The sequence below is a fragment of the Poecilia reticulata genome, linkage group LG7 (genome assembly GCF_000633615.1).
Source record: "Poecilia reticulata strain Guanapo linkage group LG7, Guppy_female_1.0+MT, whole genome shotgun sequence".
Classification (NCBI taxonomy): Eukaryota; Metazoa; Chordata; class Actinopteri; order Cyprinodontiformes; family Poeciliidae; genus Poecilia; species Poecilia reticulata.
The window spans coordinates 25,945,200-25,962,599 of NC_024337.1; the positions used below are offsets into that span (position 1 = coordinate 25,945,200).

General features: G+C 42.0%; 1 protein-coding gene across 14 annotated transcripts in view; it reads left to right on the forward strand.

Moving 5' to 3' along the window:
• Positions 1-16,824, forward strand: part of nav1a (neuron navigator 1a) — a 95,721-nt gene extending 78,897 nt beyond the window's left edge. For 5 of the 14 annotated variants that reach the window (XM_017305722.1, XM_017305721.1, XM_017305723.1 and 2 more), the window contains 25 exons: positions 1,602-2,415; positions 2,516-3,037; positions 4,341-4,382; positions 5,014-5,162; positions 5,262-5,444; positions 5,538-5,617; positions 5,840-5,863; positions 6,083-6,160; positions 6,691-6,774; positions 7,833-7,941; positions 8,043-8,164; positions 8,331-8,339; positions 10,134-10,318; positions 10,404-10,566; positions 10,655-10,853; positions 10,933-11,021; positions 11,115-11,213; positions 11,317-11,488; positions 12,296-12,561; positions 12,676-12,827; positions 12,911-12,982; positions 13,069-13,274; positions 13,372-13,490; positions 13,589-13,777; positions 14,492-16,824. In XM_017305722.1, coding sequence (XP_017161211.1) covers positions 1,602-2,415; positions 2,516-3,037; positions 4,341-4,382; positions 5,014-5,162; positions 5,262-5,444; positions 5,538-5,617; positions 5,840-5,863; positions 6,083-6,160; positions 6,691-6,774; positions 7,833-7,941; positions 8,043-8,164; positions 8,331-8,339; positions 10,134-10,318; positions 10,404-10,566; positions 10,655-10,853; positions 10,933-11,021; positions 11,115-11,213; positions 11,317-11,488; positions 12,296-12,561; positions 12,676-12,827; positions 12,911-12,982; positions 13,069-13,274; positions 13,372-13,490; positions 13,589-13,777; positions 14,492-14,587 — 4,223 coding nt within the window. In that variant the 3' untranslated portion in view covers positions 14,588-16,824. The remainder of the gene's footprint in view (positions 1-1,601; positions 2,416-2,515; positions 3,038-4,340; positions 4,383-5,013; positions 5,163-5,261; positions 5,445-5,537; positions 5,618-5,839; positions 5,864-6,082; positions 6,161-6,690; positions 6,775-7,832; positions 7,942-8,042; positions 8,165-8,330; positions 8,340-10,133; positions 10,319-10,403; positions 10,567-10,654; positions 10,854-10,932; positions 11,022-11,114; positions 11,214-11,316; positions 11,489-12,295; positions 12,562-12,675; positions 12,828-12,910; positions 12,983-13,068; positions 13,275-13,371; positions 13,491-13,588; positions 13,778-14,491) is intronic. The other 9 variants (XM_017305727.1, XM_017305732.1, XM_017305728.1 and 6 more) reach the window with 7 other exon arrangements.
• Positions 16,825-17,400: the final 576 nt, after the last annotated feature.

Sequence of the window (17,400 nt, forward strand, 5' to 3'; positions counted from 1 at the left end):
TTGTTTTTTTATTAATGTGTGGGTCATAAACAGCTTTATAAGTTCAGTAATTCCTGATTAACTCTAAAGCTTCAGCTCTGTCTTCTAGTTTGTTATCCACTCTGCAAACTTGCAGGAATTGGTCATTATATCAGTGCTCAGCTGCTCAACACGAGCCTGAAAACTGCTTATTTAAAAACCCTTCAGATAAATGCAATCTTGTAAAGCAGCTCATTAACAACCATGGCAAAGTTTGGAGAAGAGGCCAGCTGTATTGTTAATAGCAGGATTAGGTCTGAATGAGGGTGACAGTTTTGAGTGTAAGACAAGTTAAATATATCATCACAATATAGCCTGTAAACTCTTTAAAATTGGAGCTTTCTATGTTGAGTCAGTTTGCTTAAAGGTTCAAAATGTCAGTGTTGTGGATGTCGTAAAGAGTCTGTCTGGAATACATATGTAACGCAGGCGTTTTCTGTCGGGACATGTAGTAATTCAGGGTCTCTTCTGCTTGAGTCATAGTTGGGGTGTCTGTGAATCAACCGTCTTTATGCTGAAACTAATACATACGCCCGGACTCCGTTTGTGTATTTCACTGCAACTAGTGTGTTCCTTCTTTCAAATGTTCTTGGAACAAGTCGCTTTGTGGTTGCACAATGGATTTAGTTTATGACTTGACACATAAACCCAATTTTCCCATTTACATTAGAACTCCAGGAGTAATCTCTTGTCAGTGTCATTATCTGAACACGGGGAACTGTGAGTTTGTGTTGGGAATGGGGTGGGTGAAAGCTGTTCAAATATGTGTGTGTGTGTGTGTGTGTGTGTGTGTGTGTGTGTGTGTGTGTGTGTGTGTGTGTGTGCGTGTGTGTGTGTGTATGTGTCTTTTGTGGGTTTCTAAATACTTTTAAATAACTCCAGATGTTCACAGGCTGCCTGCTGGTGGGCCTCGTGCAACAGCACTTCTTCGACTCTGTTAACGACTGGTTTATAAACCTCACATAATGACTCCCATTAGATACGAATCATGAGTGTAAGGAGTAAGGACTTTGTGTGGGTGGTGGATAGAGTGGAGCCTTCCTGTGTCAAATAGATTATTTTTCTCTGTAACGTCCAAGCAAATCCAATTAATCTGTATGTTGAGAAATGTGAGAAAAGGAATCAAAATCCCCTTCCTTTTACCTGCTTTTTTTATCACCAAAGGACTTCTCAAGTATAGAATTTTAAGTTAAACTGAGGTTTTTTTTGTTTTTTTTTTTTCCCCATACAGACGAGTTACTTTTCCATGCCATGCTGCTCATGTACATCCCAGCACTCCACAGCTGGGACATTTAGAAATGTACTTACTGGAAAGCTCGAACACTTACTGGAAACTGACAACTATTTTAGGTCATCATGATGGAAAAGAGGAGTAACGGTGTGATAACAGTGTGTGTGGCTGTAGTCTGGCCAGCTTGCTAAAGTTCTGCTGAAACAGGGATTCGGTTTTATCAGCAGACAGTCAGGCCTTTTAGGGCTTCAGATTAGATATTGTGTCCTTTTGTAGAGTGGTTAGTCTCAGTCTTCACACCCAACCTTCTTGATGCTGTTGAAAGTCATCGCTGTTGTTTTTCCAACCGTAGGTTCTGTGAAGTCAGATGGGAAGCCCCTGGACAAATCCCGGCTATCAGTGAAGGCTTCGGGACTTCAGCGCTCTTCCTCTGATGCGGGTAAAGACCATCGAAATGGCACTGGAAGCGGTGAGCAGCGAAAACCCCCATCTGGCCTGGTCAGGCCTTCAGCTGGTGGGAATTTCGGCTTCAAGAAGACCCCCACGTCTACCAGCAGCACTGCAAACACTCCCAGCACACCCACTGTTGGGAGTTCAGGCATCAGCTCCGTGCCCAGCGGCTCGGCAGCTATGGGGAAGATTCCCAAAACATCTGGTATTCCCGTTAAACCATGTACAGGTGGCGGAGGACGTAAGACAAGTCTGGATGTTTCAAACAGTGACCAAAGCGGCTTTCTGTCTTCAAATGCCAGAACCTCTCTTCAGTACCGCTCCCTGCCTCGTCCTGCGAAGACCAGCACCCTGACGCTGACCCGGCCGAGCTCAGCTCGCCCAATGAGCACCACCGTGGACACTAGCTCTGGGCTAACAAAGCCTTCAACAACATCGCCGCAGGGCTCTAGGCTCAAGGAACCCAGCTCAGGACTAAGTTCTGGTAAGACTGGAGGACGTGGGATTCCCAGTCCCAGTCCTGTCAACCAAACTGACAGAGAAAAGGAGAAAGAGAGAGCCAAAGCTAAAGCAGTAGTGTCAGACTCTGAGTGTGGAAATGGGCCTTTGAAGGGCAATCCTGCTCAGACCCCTTCAGAGAATGGAGGGAAGCTTCATGGGCTCAGACCGCCTAGCAGTGTCAAGGGCATGGATCTGTCTTCACCCAACACCCAGAGGTATTCATACTCCTATGCTCTGATTTACTCATCCATTTTTACATGCACTTTAACAAATCGCTACATAATTGCTGCAACATTATCATTGTCTTTCCATCAGGTTGTCTGGGGTACGCAGTCTGGCAAAGCCTCCATCCATGGCCCAACTGGACAAGCTGAACTCCAACAGTCTGGACATAGATGTTCAGGACGGTCTGCCTCCAAAGATCCCTCCCTACTCTAAGCTCCAAGAACGTTCAAACTCACCAGGAATGTCAACGAGCCCCTGTTTGACCCCCAGCCCCGCACCTATACTCAATGTGAACTCCTCAGCCTGCTTTTCCGGCTCCGGCATTGGCCTGGGACCGAGGCAGGTCACTTCTCTCGGTGTTGGCGGGAGTGAAGGCAGCACCTCTCCCTTGCTCTACCCTCGCACATCAGGACTACATCGCAGTTTGGAGTCTCTGCCCTTACAGATGAGTCTGGCTCCAGAACCCCAGGAGAGGGATAAAGAGAGGGTGAGGGGCACTTTGGGGAGAAGCACCAACGCCTTAGAGTCTCAAGACAAAGACCGAGAAGTGGACAGAGACCCTCCTTCCAGCTGGAGCTCTGGGAGTAAAGCCTCAATCACACTCAAAGACAGGTCAGTCAACTCCTGATGAAATATAATCAATAAATTTGTCATATACTGTTTTACCTCAAAAAGACTTAATAAAAAAAAAAAAAACCCGGCAATCTAGCCCCACCTTCTGGTCAGTTATGGAAGTGATAGACAAAGGACTCCTATATTCTCAAACTTCATGTTCAAACATCCAAGTCACATTTCTGGATGATGTTAAGAGCCAATGAATAAACAAGTCCTTTTTATTAAACTATTAAACTGGTTTAGTATAATAGGCAAGATAATTGACCCTTGAGATGCACAATTGTTTTACTGAGAGCCTAATTTTTGAATATAAAACATAATGAGGAATTTTAACTGAAACATGATTGACTAACGGGTTTTTCTCTTTTACCCAAAGATAAATAAATTGAAATTAAAGTTCAAACTGTAGTAAAACTTACAGAAAATAATCAGTTACAATCTGTAGCAACCTACTGTGAAATATAACATGTTGTGCCCAATCTCCTAAGCCAGGGTCCCACAAAGCCCTTTTACTGTGAACATTGGTGTAAACTGTACACTCTCACCCAGATTGTTGGGAAACGCAAGAGTTGTTTTATCAAGTCCAATTATATAAGTGCCCATTTTCTGTGCCACACACTGGATGGACTAAAGATTGGATCCAGAGTCTAAACTTTGACACTTGTTGATTTAGGGTCTTGTAGAGTATAACTTGAACCACAGGTTCCCATTAACAAATTAAGCAGACATATGGCTAGATCTATGTACAGTTCATGTAGACGCAGGTGTGAAACTGTGGCAACTGCAAAACACTAGGAAGTTTTTATACCTGCATGTCTTAAGCGTGTGCCAATTTGAATTTGAAAATGAACTTTGAAAATGGCTTTTGTAGTTAATCCACTATTTTTTGTTTTGGTTTTGGTCAAAAGAGAAAATATTGATGAGCAAGGTGCTTAAATATTAGTGAATTTTATTTATTGTTTTTATTTTATTTGTTATTTTTAATAGCCGCAGAGTAATTTTTATTTTTTTTTTTGCATTTGGATTAGTATTAACTGTGGAAACTGTTGACATTTTTAAATGAAAAGCTGTAAAAACAAGTAAAGTTAACCTGTTACGCACATGTACACATTAACGAGCTGCTGAGAAGTTATTACCACAGGCCTGTTATCAGCGCTAAACCAGCAGCTCTGGTTGTAGTCATAATTACTGGCTGCCACAAGCTGCCTGCCAGTTGTATTCGCCTCTTTGTGCCTGTTCCTGAGAGCTTAATAAGTCCCTGCACTAGTGCTCGCATAACGACTTTCTTTCATTTCCACAGTTCCCAGAGAGACAGAAACACACTGCCAAAGAAAGGTTTAAGGTATGTGAGTTCACACACAGAGTTATTCTCTTAAATCCACTGCTTGGTTTATCCCTGTGTTCAGGATCAATACGGACTCTATGGTACAGGCTGCTTTATTACTCAGGAGATACCCAATGCTGTTGTGGGTGTTTGTAGCCATGCCTGCTGATTTGCAATTAGACAACCGAAACAATGAACTGCACCAGTGCGTCTGCCATCCTCAGTGAAATGTTTTATTTCTCAAAACGTTTTTATTAAACATTGATTTTGAGTTATTCGTGTAGCCATTTCTTAAACTATAAACCATTTCTTGTTATTCTGATTTGAACCGTTATTAATACAAATGTGCCTCTGTGTCACATGGTATAATAAACAATCGTTTCTGAATTTGCAGTCTCCCTCCCCCTTAAAAAATGCACATAAATTATAGGTTGGCTTTTGGTCTTTCGGTGCAGATTATGCTACCACATCAAAAGTCAGGTTTATTTTAAAGCTTTACCCATATCCTATTTAGTGTGTTATAAGGCATCATTTTTGACCATTATGCACAAAAAAGTTTTATTCGATTCCCAAAAAATGTCATTTTGAAGCTCCAAACCTTCAGTTTTATCAGTTTTTGGGTGGCTGACTTTTTCCGCTCTCGTTTCAGCTTCAGTGGACCCTCTCAGCCCGAGGAGGAAGCAAAAGAGAAAGGAGAGAGGAGACACTCGCATACCGTCCTCAGTATGACGGACTCCCTCACCCTCCCACTGCTGTCCTCACCCACCTCCCTGCCCCGCACCTCGAAGACCAGTATGGGTCTGTATCAAACACCGGCTAATAATTTGCACCATCTCGCCGGAGCTCCACGTTATTTTTTGACGAATATTTTTTTCGATATCTCTGCTGTCACAACAGTACCCAGCCCCATAGGCGGACCCAACAGGATGACCCGGTCCAACAGCATCCCGACACAAGACGCCTCCATGGAGCTCTACAGCGCGTCGCCACTGGGCAGCACCATGTCCCTGGCCGAACGTCCGCGCAGCATGGGGATGGTTCGCTCTGGATCCTTCAGGGACAGGGAGCCCAATGATGAAGGTGAAGCACTAGATTACTTTCGCGGTTTATTTATCAACGTAATCTACGTGCAGCATTTTCTTAACTTTGTCTGTCTTAACGTTCACTTCCCAGTTCATGGGTCTGTTCTCTCCCTGGCCTCAAACGCCTCGTCGAGCTACTCTTCGGTGAGTGTGGGCAGCGTGCAGAATCAGGTAGATACAGATTAGTTGTTTTTTTTTGGTATGACTGTTGGTTTGGAAAGTGGAGGGAGTTATGCTTTTTTTTTTTTTTTCTTGCTTCATGCTTTAAACAGCGCACACCTGAGATAATGATCAGCACCTTATTTAGTCTCCTATGCTTTCCTTTCCTCTCCACTTCTCTCCTACCCCCGCTGTCCTCTCTAACTTCTTGTCTTTGATTCCCTCCTTCCCGAGGCTGAGGAAAGGATTCAGGGAGAGGTGAGTGTTTTCTTCACAGCCTAGTCACGCTCGCTGTCTCATCTCCTTTTTCCCCTTTCATCCATCAAGCCCATCCTTGTCGTTTTTGAGTAAACAAGTCGCCTCATCACTCTTTGGTCACCATCTTTTCATTTATTGAGTAATATGTCAGACACTCTTAAAGTGATGCTTTAAATCATATAATTTAACATCTATTTTTTTTTTCTTTTTTCAACACAGCAAATCCGCATGTTAAGGAGAGAGCTGGAGTCATCGCAGGAGAAGGTTTCCAATCTGACCACACAGCTAACAGCGAATGTATGTATCACGTCTGTTTCCGTCGGCCGCATAACTTTCTAGCCTTGTTTTAAAAAAAAAAAACAAATAGTATCATCTTCTGTGACATTTGGTAACTGGTTCCTTCTGCCGAATGTCAGTCAGCGCTCCGACAGACATTAGGCATAGCTTCGTACAAAACACGAGTCATCTACGCCTTCCTTTGAGAGATGTACAGACCTTGTTAAAACCAGAACAAATGCTCCAGACACAAAATTTTGGTGAACTGGATACATTTTATTATTTTTGCTAGCCTTGTGTTATAGAGCAGAACATAATTTTCTCTCCTCTCCTAGGCCACAAAGGAAGAGATTAGAAAAGAGGTGGATATTGCAAAATGGCGTCCTGTTCAACCTTTGTGTCCTTTAACGATTTAAAGGAGAGCAATCTAGCTAATCAATGTCTAAATTATGTTTTGCCATTTTAGACCTAAAAATGAACTCTGTAAGCACATCCTCTCTGAGACAACTACTTAAAAACTTAATTTTAAGATTTTCATCTTTTGTGAACAGGCAAACCTTGTGGCTGCCTTCGAGCAAAGCCTGGCCATGATGACAGCTCGGCTGCAGAGTCTGTCGATAAGCCACGAACAAAAGGTACCATTCCAGCTGCACGTTCAAACTCTAACACACACCAGACAGATTCCACCCAGATTCCAACACCACCCTTATCTAAAGAGCAGCGAGCTTAACGAGCCGGAGCTCCGTGAGGCGACTTTGATCACAGCCTGCAGCAGGAGCTAAATGTGGATTAGAGGCCGGGCAATCACGAACAAATAGTATGGAAGAAAGATGTGGAAAACGAATAAAAACCACTTTTTAAGTTGAACTGACAAGCATGCATGTGCACCTGCAGCTCCGGCCCGTCACTCCTGTGACTAGTTTGGGTTTAAACGAACTCATCACTGCCTGAGGCTGTGTTTGATATAAGGGCATGCATGAGGAGTCTCTCGGAGATCATCACGCCTTGCTGCTTCTTCTGAAAGTCCGGTCTGTACCGGACCAGAAAAGTCTTTGTTGTAAGTGCCAGTGCAGTGACCTGTGCAGATCAGCATGGAGCTCAGCACCGTCTAACCTTGAGATGGGCCGGGTGGCTCCACTGAGAGCAAAGAGGCCATCAGCTTTAGAAGAAAACAAGCAGAGCAGAAACACCCAGTTCATCTGGAGTCTCTGTCTTATTACTGAAACCTTCGGGAGAGATTACACACAGTCTCATCATGGCTGTCTGACTTTATTTCAGTGTCAATGTAAGCAGTGTTTACTTCAGCACGTTAAACTACCTCTCTGAATTTAAACAGAAGTTGCACCAAAATGCTGCAATGTTGGGACAAAACTAAATGTAATATATTGTAATAATTAGTACTTTGCAAAATGAGAAAAAAAACAACATAATGAGAAATCAGTTGGATCAAATAAAACTTTAAACTTTTTCCAGTACTTCAGCATAGCTCCACTGATTTGGCGCTTTGTCATTCAGAATGCAGATAAAACAAAAATCTGTTGGTGTTTGACTCCTTGACTCCTGTACATTCAGACAACTTCGCTAATCCTCGTTGGTACTTTATTTACAGTCCACAATTTAATACATTCACCTCTAACATGCATCCACTAACCAAGACTGGAAACTAATTTTGACCTATGAAATATGTGTGCAGGACTCAGAGCTGGTGGAGCTGCGGGAGACGATCGAATCTCTGAAGACCAGGAATGAAGAAGCGCAGGCCGTCATCCACGGAGCCTTAAACAACCAAGATAACATGAAAGGTTTGTAGATCAACCAGGCAGTCGCTCCATGCATGCATTTCTCCCTCCTCATCCTCCTCCTCCAAACTGTTGTGACTAACTTGAAGCTTCCCGTCTTTCAGACATTCGCATCCGACGTCAGAACTCATGTGAGAGCATCTCCAGTCTGAACAGCTTGACCAGCATGTCGAGCGTGGGCAGCTTGAAAGATCAAGACGCAAAGAAGAAGAAGAAGAAGAGCTGGGTAAGAAGGAGTGGGACTTCAAAAGCTGTGTTTTTTTTTTTTTTTACTCACAGCTTGTTTTATTTATTTTTTTTGGTGAACTTCATCCTCTAAAAAAAAAAAATGACTGAGCAGCATGGCTGACCACTGTCTCCCTCCTTTGTGTTGTGTTATTTGGCCATTTCAGGTTTTTGAGGTAAGTGTCGTCACCTCGTAATCATACAAACTCCTATAATTTCCGTGCACACAGCATGATGGGTCGTCTGAACTACAGTCCCTTCATCTCTGCTGATTGACTTGCTGCTCTGCTGATTAATGCTGCCTGATCTTCAACTGTTTCTTTAAATCGATGCGTTATGACTCAGTCGTGAGAGGCAAGCAGCAGACATGATGTGCCATTAAAAGAATTAACCACTGCTCAGTTGACTGTCATTAGATGTGCTTAAGTGCGTTTCTCCTTATTTACGTGATTAACTTGTGTCGTATTCTTCGGAATAAATGTGAGAAGTTATTAATTTGATTAACATGGAAATTATGTCTAGTTACTCAGCAGTTTGCTTATAAAATTAAACAAAAAAATTTAAGGGAATAGTTTGTCATTGTAGAGAAATGGGTTTCCTTTAGAGTTTATTTAAGACGCTCAGAGCAGCTAATCAAATCAATCCATTTTCTGTTTTATAATTAAAAGTGTAACAAATACAGTATCTGTTTGAGAACCGAACCCTGTGGTGTGGTGTAATTGCCAATTGTCCTTATCCAAAAAATGTCCACAGATTTTCTTTGTATTAGATTCCTTCTTTCAAAATTAAAAAAAAGCATAATCTGATTAATTGCACTTTTTTAAACCAGTGGCACACACAATCCTGCACAGTCAAACATATTCCTTTGGTGTTTGAAAGCATAGAATATATAGAAAAACTTAATCAACTTTGTACGTAATGTATAGTAATAACAGGTGATTAAGCAGCACAATCAGCAAATCCCATAGTTTTATCCCATTTTCAACTGAAAGGTGTTTAGATCATTTAAATTTACACCATTAAAATAAGGCTTGAATGTTATAGGAGTGGCAGTGAAGTAGAAACATTGTTGGACATTTCGAGTACAACAAAAGAAGATGGAGTTTCTGTCACAGTCATTCTTTATTGTTGTGTCTTTTAAGTTATCCAACAAAGTTTGTGGAAGTCTGGCTTTACCTGCTAATCACATTTTGATTCTACAATGATAGATGTGAGGGACTGTGATGTCTACCATCACATTATTTACCCACGAAGGCATTTTTTAATGAGCGAGTGAAACACACCTGTGTGACTGTGGTATTAGGAATAAGATTTGTAGAATTCCTTATTTTCAGCAATGTTTTAAAGCAATTTTTCACATGAAAATAGATACAATTTAAAAAAACGAAAATCCAAAACTGTTGCAAACTGTTATATTTCTACAAATTGAAATCTTTAATTATATTTGACTTTAGTACAGGCTCATAATATGACATCCAACTCACCGCCATTTGGCTCCAGCTGGACAACACATTTGAACTTTGTTAAACAGAAGTTTGAATTTCTGTTAACAGGACTTATAAGGTAATCAGGTAATTATTTTGTGAATGTTTACTGCCCCCTACTGTTTCCTCCGAAAAGCATACAATTGCACAACATTTAAAAACAAAGGTGTAACAAATTGAAAACACAAGCACAATGGAGTTTGGTAACTTTACTCACTGATCTTCTTTAACTCGAGGATTTTTTTTTTCTAGAAAAACAAATATTTCTAAATATAGATAAGGCCAATGGAAAGATATTGATGTCTGGGTTACATGCAGTACATGTGGGGTTTCCCACTGCAGCATCTGAAAAATGACAAACTTTTCCCTTAATGTGAAGCATGTCTGTATTTATTTAACTCTTACCTATTTTTCAATCTCCAGAGTTATTAAATGATTTTTCCTGGCTGATTGACTTTCTGCGTTTGCTTCCATGTGTCTGTGCAGCTGAGGAGCTCCTTCAACAAGGCTTTCAGTATCAAAAAAGGCTCCAAAACCTACTCAGACATTGAGGAAATCGCCACCCCCGACTCCTCGGCTCCCAACTCGCCGAAGATGGCTCACGAGGGAGGAGAAGTGGGCGAGGACCTGCCTTCGTCGCTGAAAATGTCAGCATCCGCCACGTCTTCCATGTGAGCACGCAAACGGGTTTGAAACAATTTTTTAAAAATGCTTCTGTGGGTTTCTGGTTATGATGTTTCTCTGGTTATTTTGTAGGATCATGGAAACAGTGGAGGAGGGAGACAATGGTGAAAAAGCGGTATCAGAGTTACGGTCTGAACTCTGGGAGAAAGAGAGGAAGCTGACAGACATCCGTCTGGAGGCCTTGAGCTCTGCCCATCAGCTGGAGCAGCTCCGAGAGGCCATGAACAACATGCAGGTTTGGGTTTCAGGAATTCTGCTGGTTGATTTGGTTGTTTTTTTTTCTGTATGGTTTGTAGCTAAAACGTAATCTATTTGTGCTCTAGTCCACCGTGGACAATCTAAAGGCAGAAAACGACCACCTGAAAACAGGAAGTCAGTTCCCTGCCTCCGGCCCGGGTCCCACCTCCTCCACCTCTCAGCCGTCGGGGCTGGCTTCTCTCCTGGGGCCTTCTGGGAATCCGCCGATGAGCATGTCCCTCACCAAGTCCTTCAGCCTAAGCTTAAATGATTGTAAAGCTCCAGGTGAAGAACAACCCAGTCAATATTTAGCTCTTGCAATTTCTTTGATGATTTAATATAATTGCTTAATTCTTTCTCTCAGAAGTGTCTTCTTGTGACTTGCAAAGTACGTCGTCTCAGCATGAAGAGGTCTGCGCAAAAGTCCTGGTTCGCACCGGAGACCAAGTGGAGGTAAATTCATAAAAACCCTTCCAACGGCAACAAACACAGATATTATTGGGGTTGTTATTTCAGAGCAATCTGTGCACTCTTCTGCATCTGCAGGACAGGAAACAGCTGCAGGAATTCTGCCTGGGCTCAGTGACAATCAGCCAACGAACTGACTGGACCTGCCTCGACTCCCTCATTGCTAAGACCTTTCAAGTGAGTCTAAATTCAGCATTTTGCTCGATATTCAGCCAAAGGGTTTTGCTCTAAATGATGTAGCTCAGTATTAATGGTGACGTTCTTTTCTTTTATTGCTCAGGACTACTTGAGTCAAGTGGACCCGACAGGAAGCCTGGGTTTGACCTGCGACTCTCTGCACATGTACCAGCTGAACCCAGGAGTGCAGAGGACAGTAGGGGGCGACAGGCCTCAGGTCTTGCCCCATCAATGCCTCGGCAGTGGCCCAGTTCAAATTTTTGCAACTTTGAAAGGTGAGCAGTGCATGTTCTGTGGTTGATTTTTGGTTTTTTTTAAATATCGACAAAGACAATTTAAGAATAATTATAATGGCTGACTACATGGCTAAAACATCTGATTGGTTTAATTGTGATGAATGAATTATTAAAATAATTGTCAACTGATTTAGTAGTTTATTAATTGTTTAGTATACTGACTAATGGCAATAAGAACAAAATATTCAGTAACAGCAGTAATTAAGTCAAAACTGTGGAAAAAAATGTATAGGCTACATCTTTTATTTGAAAAAAAAATTATTCTACCCAAAACTTCTCCACTGGCATAGTATTAATTTCACCTGGTTAAAATTTGGTAAAAAAGGAGAGAAAAAAATCTCCCATTAAGCACATTTCTCTATCCAATTATTAATTGGTTAATCCAAATAAATAGATCAGTTTTAACCTGTATTGATAAGTAAAGCAGAAAGGGCAGAGCTTTTAACATATTGATGGTAGAAATATATATATATATATTTTTTTCAGACGTATCCTTTGCTGCAAATGATCAAAAGAAATCTGTCACAGCATTTGAGACAATTAAACATTTATTTTATTGCTTTATTTATTTTAAAAACTGTTGAATTATTTTTATGTTTTATGTATTTCTAGTATTGTACAAAATAAGCTTAAGTGGTTAAATGAAAACTTTACAGAATGTGCCAATTCTTTTAGCGTCAGAATAATCCTCATTTTATTTTTTATTGAAATAATCCACAGTTGCTGCCATTCACCATTTCAATCGGTTCTACGGTAAACGGTAAAACTCCAACGGTTCCTTTCTAGGTCTCAGAGAAAAAAGTGTCGATTTTCTGGTGTTTGAGACTCTGATACCAAAGCCCATGATGCTGCACTACATCAGTCTGCTAATGAAGCACAGACGCCTGGTTCTGTCTGGGCCCAGCGGGACGGGAAAGACATATCTGGCCCAGCATCTGGCCCACTACCTCCTGCAGCGCAGCCAGATCGACACGTCGGACAGCGACCACGAGTCGTGTGCGTTGGGTCGCTGTGCTGCCGTCACCTTCAACATGCACCGGCAGTCACAGAAGGTAAAACACACCTCTGAGCTGTTTTTAACAGCTACGCTCGCTGGAAAAATGACACACGTCAGCTTGTTGTTATCATCTCGCTTGAGAAAAAGTCGTATTTCCTCACATTTGCAGGATTTGCAGTTGTACCTGTCAAATCTGGCAAATCAGATTGACAGAGAGAGCGGAGGGGAGGTGCCGTTGGTTGTTGTCATAGACGATATCAGCGATTCGGCGGCCATCACTGAGCTCGTCAACGGAGCCCTCACTTGCAAGTATCACAAATGGTAGGTGCTCGGTTTGTTGGACGTAGGACGTTACCGAAGAGTGACGCGGTTTGCTAAAAGTCTCATCTCGGATTGTGTCTTAGTCCTTACATTATTGGAACAACCAATCAGCCTGTGAGGATGACGTCTAATCACGGCCTGCACCTTAGCTTCAGGTGAGCACATGAAAGTCACGATATCGCCTCTGGATTTCTGACAGCAATGGGTTGCAAAATAAGCTTTTTCTTAAAAATTGCAATAGGATGGTTACGTTCTCCAATAATGTGGAGCCGGCCAACGGGTTCCTGCTGAGGTATCTGCACCGTAAAGCCGTGGAGACCCACCAGGAGGAGGAGCGTGACCCGACACGCCGCCAGACACTCCTACGTGTCCTCGACTGGATCCCTCAGCTCTGGTACCACCTGCACGCCTTTTTGGAGAAACACAGCACATCAGACTTTCTCATAGGTGAGACATGGTGTATTCTGGTTTAAACCTGACCTGGTTTTGTAGTTTTATTGAGAAGGATAAGCCGGGGTTTGACTAGACGGATTCCCTCCTGCAGGTCCCTGCTTCTTCCTGTCATGCCCAGTGTCAGTAGCAGAGTTCAGGCAGTGGTTCATTGACCTGTGGAACCACTCCATCATACCGTACCTCCAAGAGGGAGCCAAAGACGGCATCAAGGTGAGCGAACGCTGACTTCCCAAGTGTAAAACTTGTTGTATAGATGTGTAAAAATACAATTCCTGCAACAACAGCCTGTTCTCTGTCTGTCCTCCAAGGTGCATGGTCAGAAAGCAGTGTGGGAGGATCCAGTGGAGTGGGTGAGAGGCACTCTGCCATGGCCAAATGCGCAGCAGGACCAGGCCAGGCTCTTTCACCTCCCTCCTCCCAGCATCGGGCTGCCCAGTGAGGAGAAGAAGCCCCCCAAAGATACACCTCCACCCAGCACACTGGAGTCTGACCCTCTGGTGAGTTAACAGTCCTTACTGCTGGTATAATTACTAATGTTTAGAGACAGGTAAGCCCAAAGGACTCGTAACCCAGCCAGGTTTGGATTCATAAGTTTAACCTAACATTGAAGACAGGCGTCTCACAAAATATCACAATGTAAAAGCAAAATAAAACACAGGAAAATACTGTTTTTATTTATATTTTATGAAAAATGGCATGTCAAAAATGACATACAAGTTAGTAAAAATAAATGTTTTACTCTACCCTGGGATGATCTTGTCCCTTCATCAAACCTTTGACCTTTCTATCAAATAACCTTAAGCAAAAGAATAAATAAAAAAAAACCTTCTTTAAAAATAGAGTAAATTATTTGCATCTACTGTGGTTGCTTTAAAGCATAGACAGTGTGTACATGTTGATGTTTTGTAGAAAGTTCAATGTGGCTTGAAGAAATTGTGGGAAGGACAGTTGCACACTTTCTCACAGCTTGCACATTAATTGAAGGTGCTTAATTGTCTTTTCACAAAGCCGTTAACCAAACTGATTAGTCAGTGTAGAAAGGCCTCATGCAAAATTCCTTATAGACACAGATGAGGAACTAACAAATCATATGTCCTCGTCAAATACTTAAGAAATATTTCAAGATGAATCTAACACACGCAAAAGTAAATTTTTGAAAACAACCTCGTCGACTGACGCTTTGATTTTCTCAACCTGCCTCTGCCTCCCAGATGGCCATGTTGCTGAAGCTTCAGGAGTCTGCCAACTATATCGAGTCTCCAGAGAGGGAAGGCTGCCTGGATCCCAGTCTGCAGACTACACTCTGAGCCGATGACAGCGGGGATCAAAGGAGAGTTTAAAGGACTCTGGAGTGAATATTATAGTGTGCTCAGTGAGCAGCTTCAAAGCTAACTGTAAAGAGGGGTGGGGGGTGTTATGAACTAAGGGTTTTCTCTGCCCTGCTTCCGAGGGACCGGGAATACAAACCGACGTCGGAAAGAAAATGTGATGATCAGACATGGTTCTTCCTCTTGCCTCGGTGTCCCAGATTGGGTTTTTGTTTTATCTGCAAGTGCATGGTGAAAGGAAATGTTATGATGCAAAATATTACCTGTAATCCCAGCCATCAAGACTCATTTGTTCCCTTTTAATTCTGTTGAAACGACCGTTTTTTTTTTGTTTTTTTTACAGCTACTGGTGCTCACAGGTTTTCGTTGAAGGCAGGCACTTCATTTCAGCCGATTGTGTTAGCGGCTTCCCCCCGTGAGTTGGACCGTCACTGGACATAAGGCCAAAATGCACTTTATTTTCTACTTGCGAAAATGGGACTTGAGAGAGAGCTTTGTCAGTGATTGTGGTGAAAGAGGGGTTGCTGGTATAGCCAAAAAAGTGCAGTTCATGGATAAATCCTGCAGGTGGCAGCCTCTGCCAGGTCCTGCCTCATTGGTGGACTGTGTCCTTGCAAAGGTGCTCACCAGTGAAAACGCATTTATGAACATAGCCTTGAATGTTTCTTTTTTTTTTTATTATATAATTTTCTCGCTTACTGTTGATCAGTTTGCCAAGCTGTGGAGATGTAAAAGGAACGTGCATGAATGACTAATGACATGACTCTTCAAATAATCAGTGGCTTAGAGTTGGCAATTTCACAACCGCAGAAGTGAAACACGGACACAAACACAGCTTGTTGATCAAGTTTACCGTCTCTGACTATGCTTGCGTGCAGTAAGTTCTCTATTTAGATCACTTTAAAAACACAAAGCTGTGTTGGAAAAAAAAAAAACAGCTAACAATGCTGATTTTGTAGGATTTTGTACTCGATTCACCTTCATCCATCGCCTCACCTACTTTCTGAACAGACAACACACATTCAAAAAATGAGAGCTAGTGACAGAAAGGTACACTGTGTGACTTCTGGGTTATTGTTCACATATGATCTTGCAAGGGGAAGTGGAGAGCAGCTGTTTAAAAAAGAAACAAAGCTTAAATAGTTTCCTTCCTCTTCATTTGTTTTTTTTTATATCATGAGATTTTATCTGAACTCAAAAAGAAGTCTCGACACACATATTAAGTTATGAGAATTAAGTTTAAAGCTGTTTGTAATTTTTTTTTTTGCACAAATTATGTTAGAAGTTAGTATGTAACAGTATTTATTGCTCATATCTTGACTGTTATAAAGGACGGTGGAGGAAAAGGAAAGTGCTGGTAATGGAGAACTACGTGCTCCCCCACCTCAACCCTGATGTACCTCAGACTGCCATATTCGGTCAACGTTCCTCTGCTTCCCTTTGAAGGTGTGAAAGTAAAGACGTGATGCCTAAAAGTCTATCTGTGCCTGAAATACAGTTGGGCCTAAATCTGCTCTCAAGCTGCTTGCTACCACCAGGAGGCCTCGGTTTGGAGGAGACGTCCTCTGAAACCCACTCTGATGTCGCTTTGAAACGGTGACCTGATGTTTGGGTGCTTAGTGGCTTATTGATCTCGTGGATGAGCTGTTGGCAAACATGATAGGTGTCGGCGTATGAGAATGTGTACCACGACTGGGCTGTTTGTGTGCAGTTTGACACAGTTTGACCCCAGAGACTGAGAGACTCGTGGCAAGTGGTGAGATGTGAGAATATTCCTATCATTCGTTGGACCTACCGCAATTTAACCTTATCATAGCAAAGAGTTTTGATAACTGGAGATCTTCCTTTTTTCTTTTTCTTTTTTTATTGCCTTTTTTTAACAACAGAAATGTGTTTGTCTTTTTGTTTCGCTTTTCTTAGAATATTTGTAAAGTTTTCTTTCTCTTTTGTACATGAATGACATCACTGTTGCGAACACTGTACATAGCCACTGCATCTGCGACAACAATCATTGAAGCGAAGAGAGATCAAAGAAGAGCTTTGCCCGTTGATGCAGAAAAGAAGCATCCTCTGTTTTGTTTTTTCTCATCTTCCTCTTGCAGGAAGGAGCACTTGGATTAAAAGACTTCATGAAATGTCATGTCTCTATAGTCACATCAGATTCCATATGTCTATCTTTAAGCACTGGACATAATAAAGTCATGTCATTTTTCACACCTTTGACTGTTGATTGGATGGCCGCACTTTATTACCCACTAGGGGGCGTAACACATTTGTGACTCTTTGGTTAATTTATTTTTACGTTTTCCTATTGTTTTTTTGTGTTTTTTAGAATAAGATGCTAGGTCAGGTTTTCACTTGATTCATTGTATGTGTAGGATTCAAAAACTTTGAACATTTACTTTCATGCAGAAAAATAATCAACCAAACACACAGTTACGTTAAAAGCCTCAAAATAAAGTAACCGAGCCAACGCATATAAAGCAGCACAAGTATATGAGAAAAAATAAATCAGGGGAAAAAATGAAGTTCACCCTAAATATTCAATTCAATACGTTCTAAATTTTAAAACCACTCCATTATGCTGTTCACAACAACCTTGGAAGCATTGGACTGAGCTTAGCACATCCACCATCTATTTCCTAATTGCTGCTGCCACTAGTTTGAAGGAACCGAGTGGGGAAGGCATAAGGTAGGGGTTCTCTGTGAGCTCCAAGGGGAACTGCATAGAAATAGGTTGCGCTTTGTGAGCGCAAGTGTTTAGGCAGCTTCAATGGCTGCCACAGGAGGCT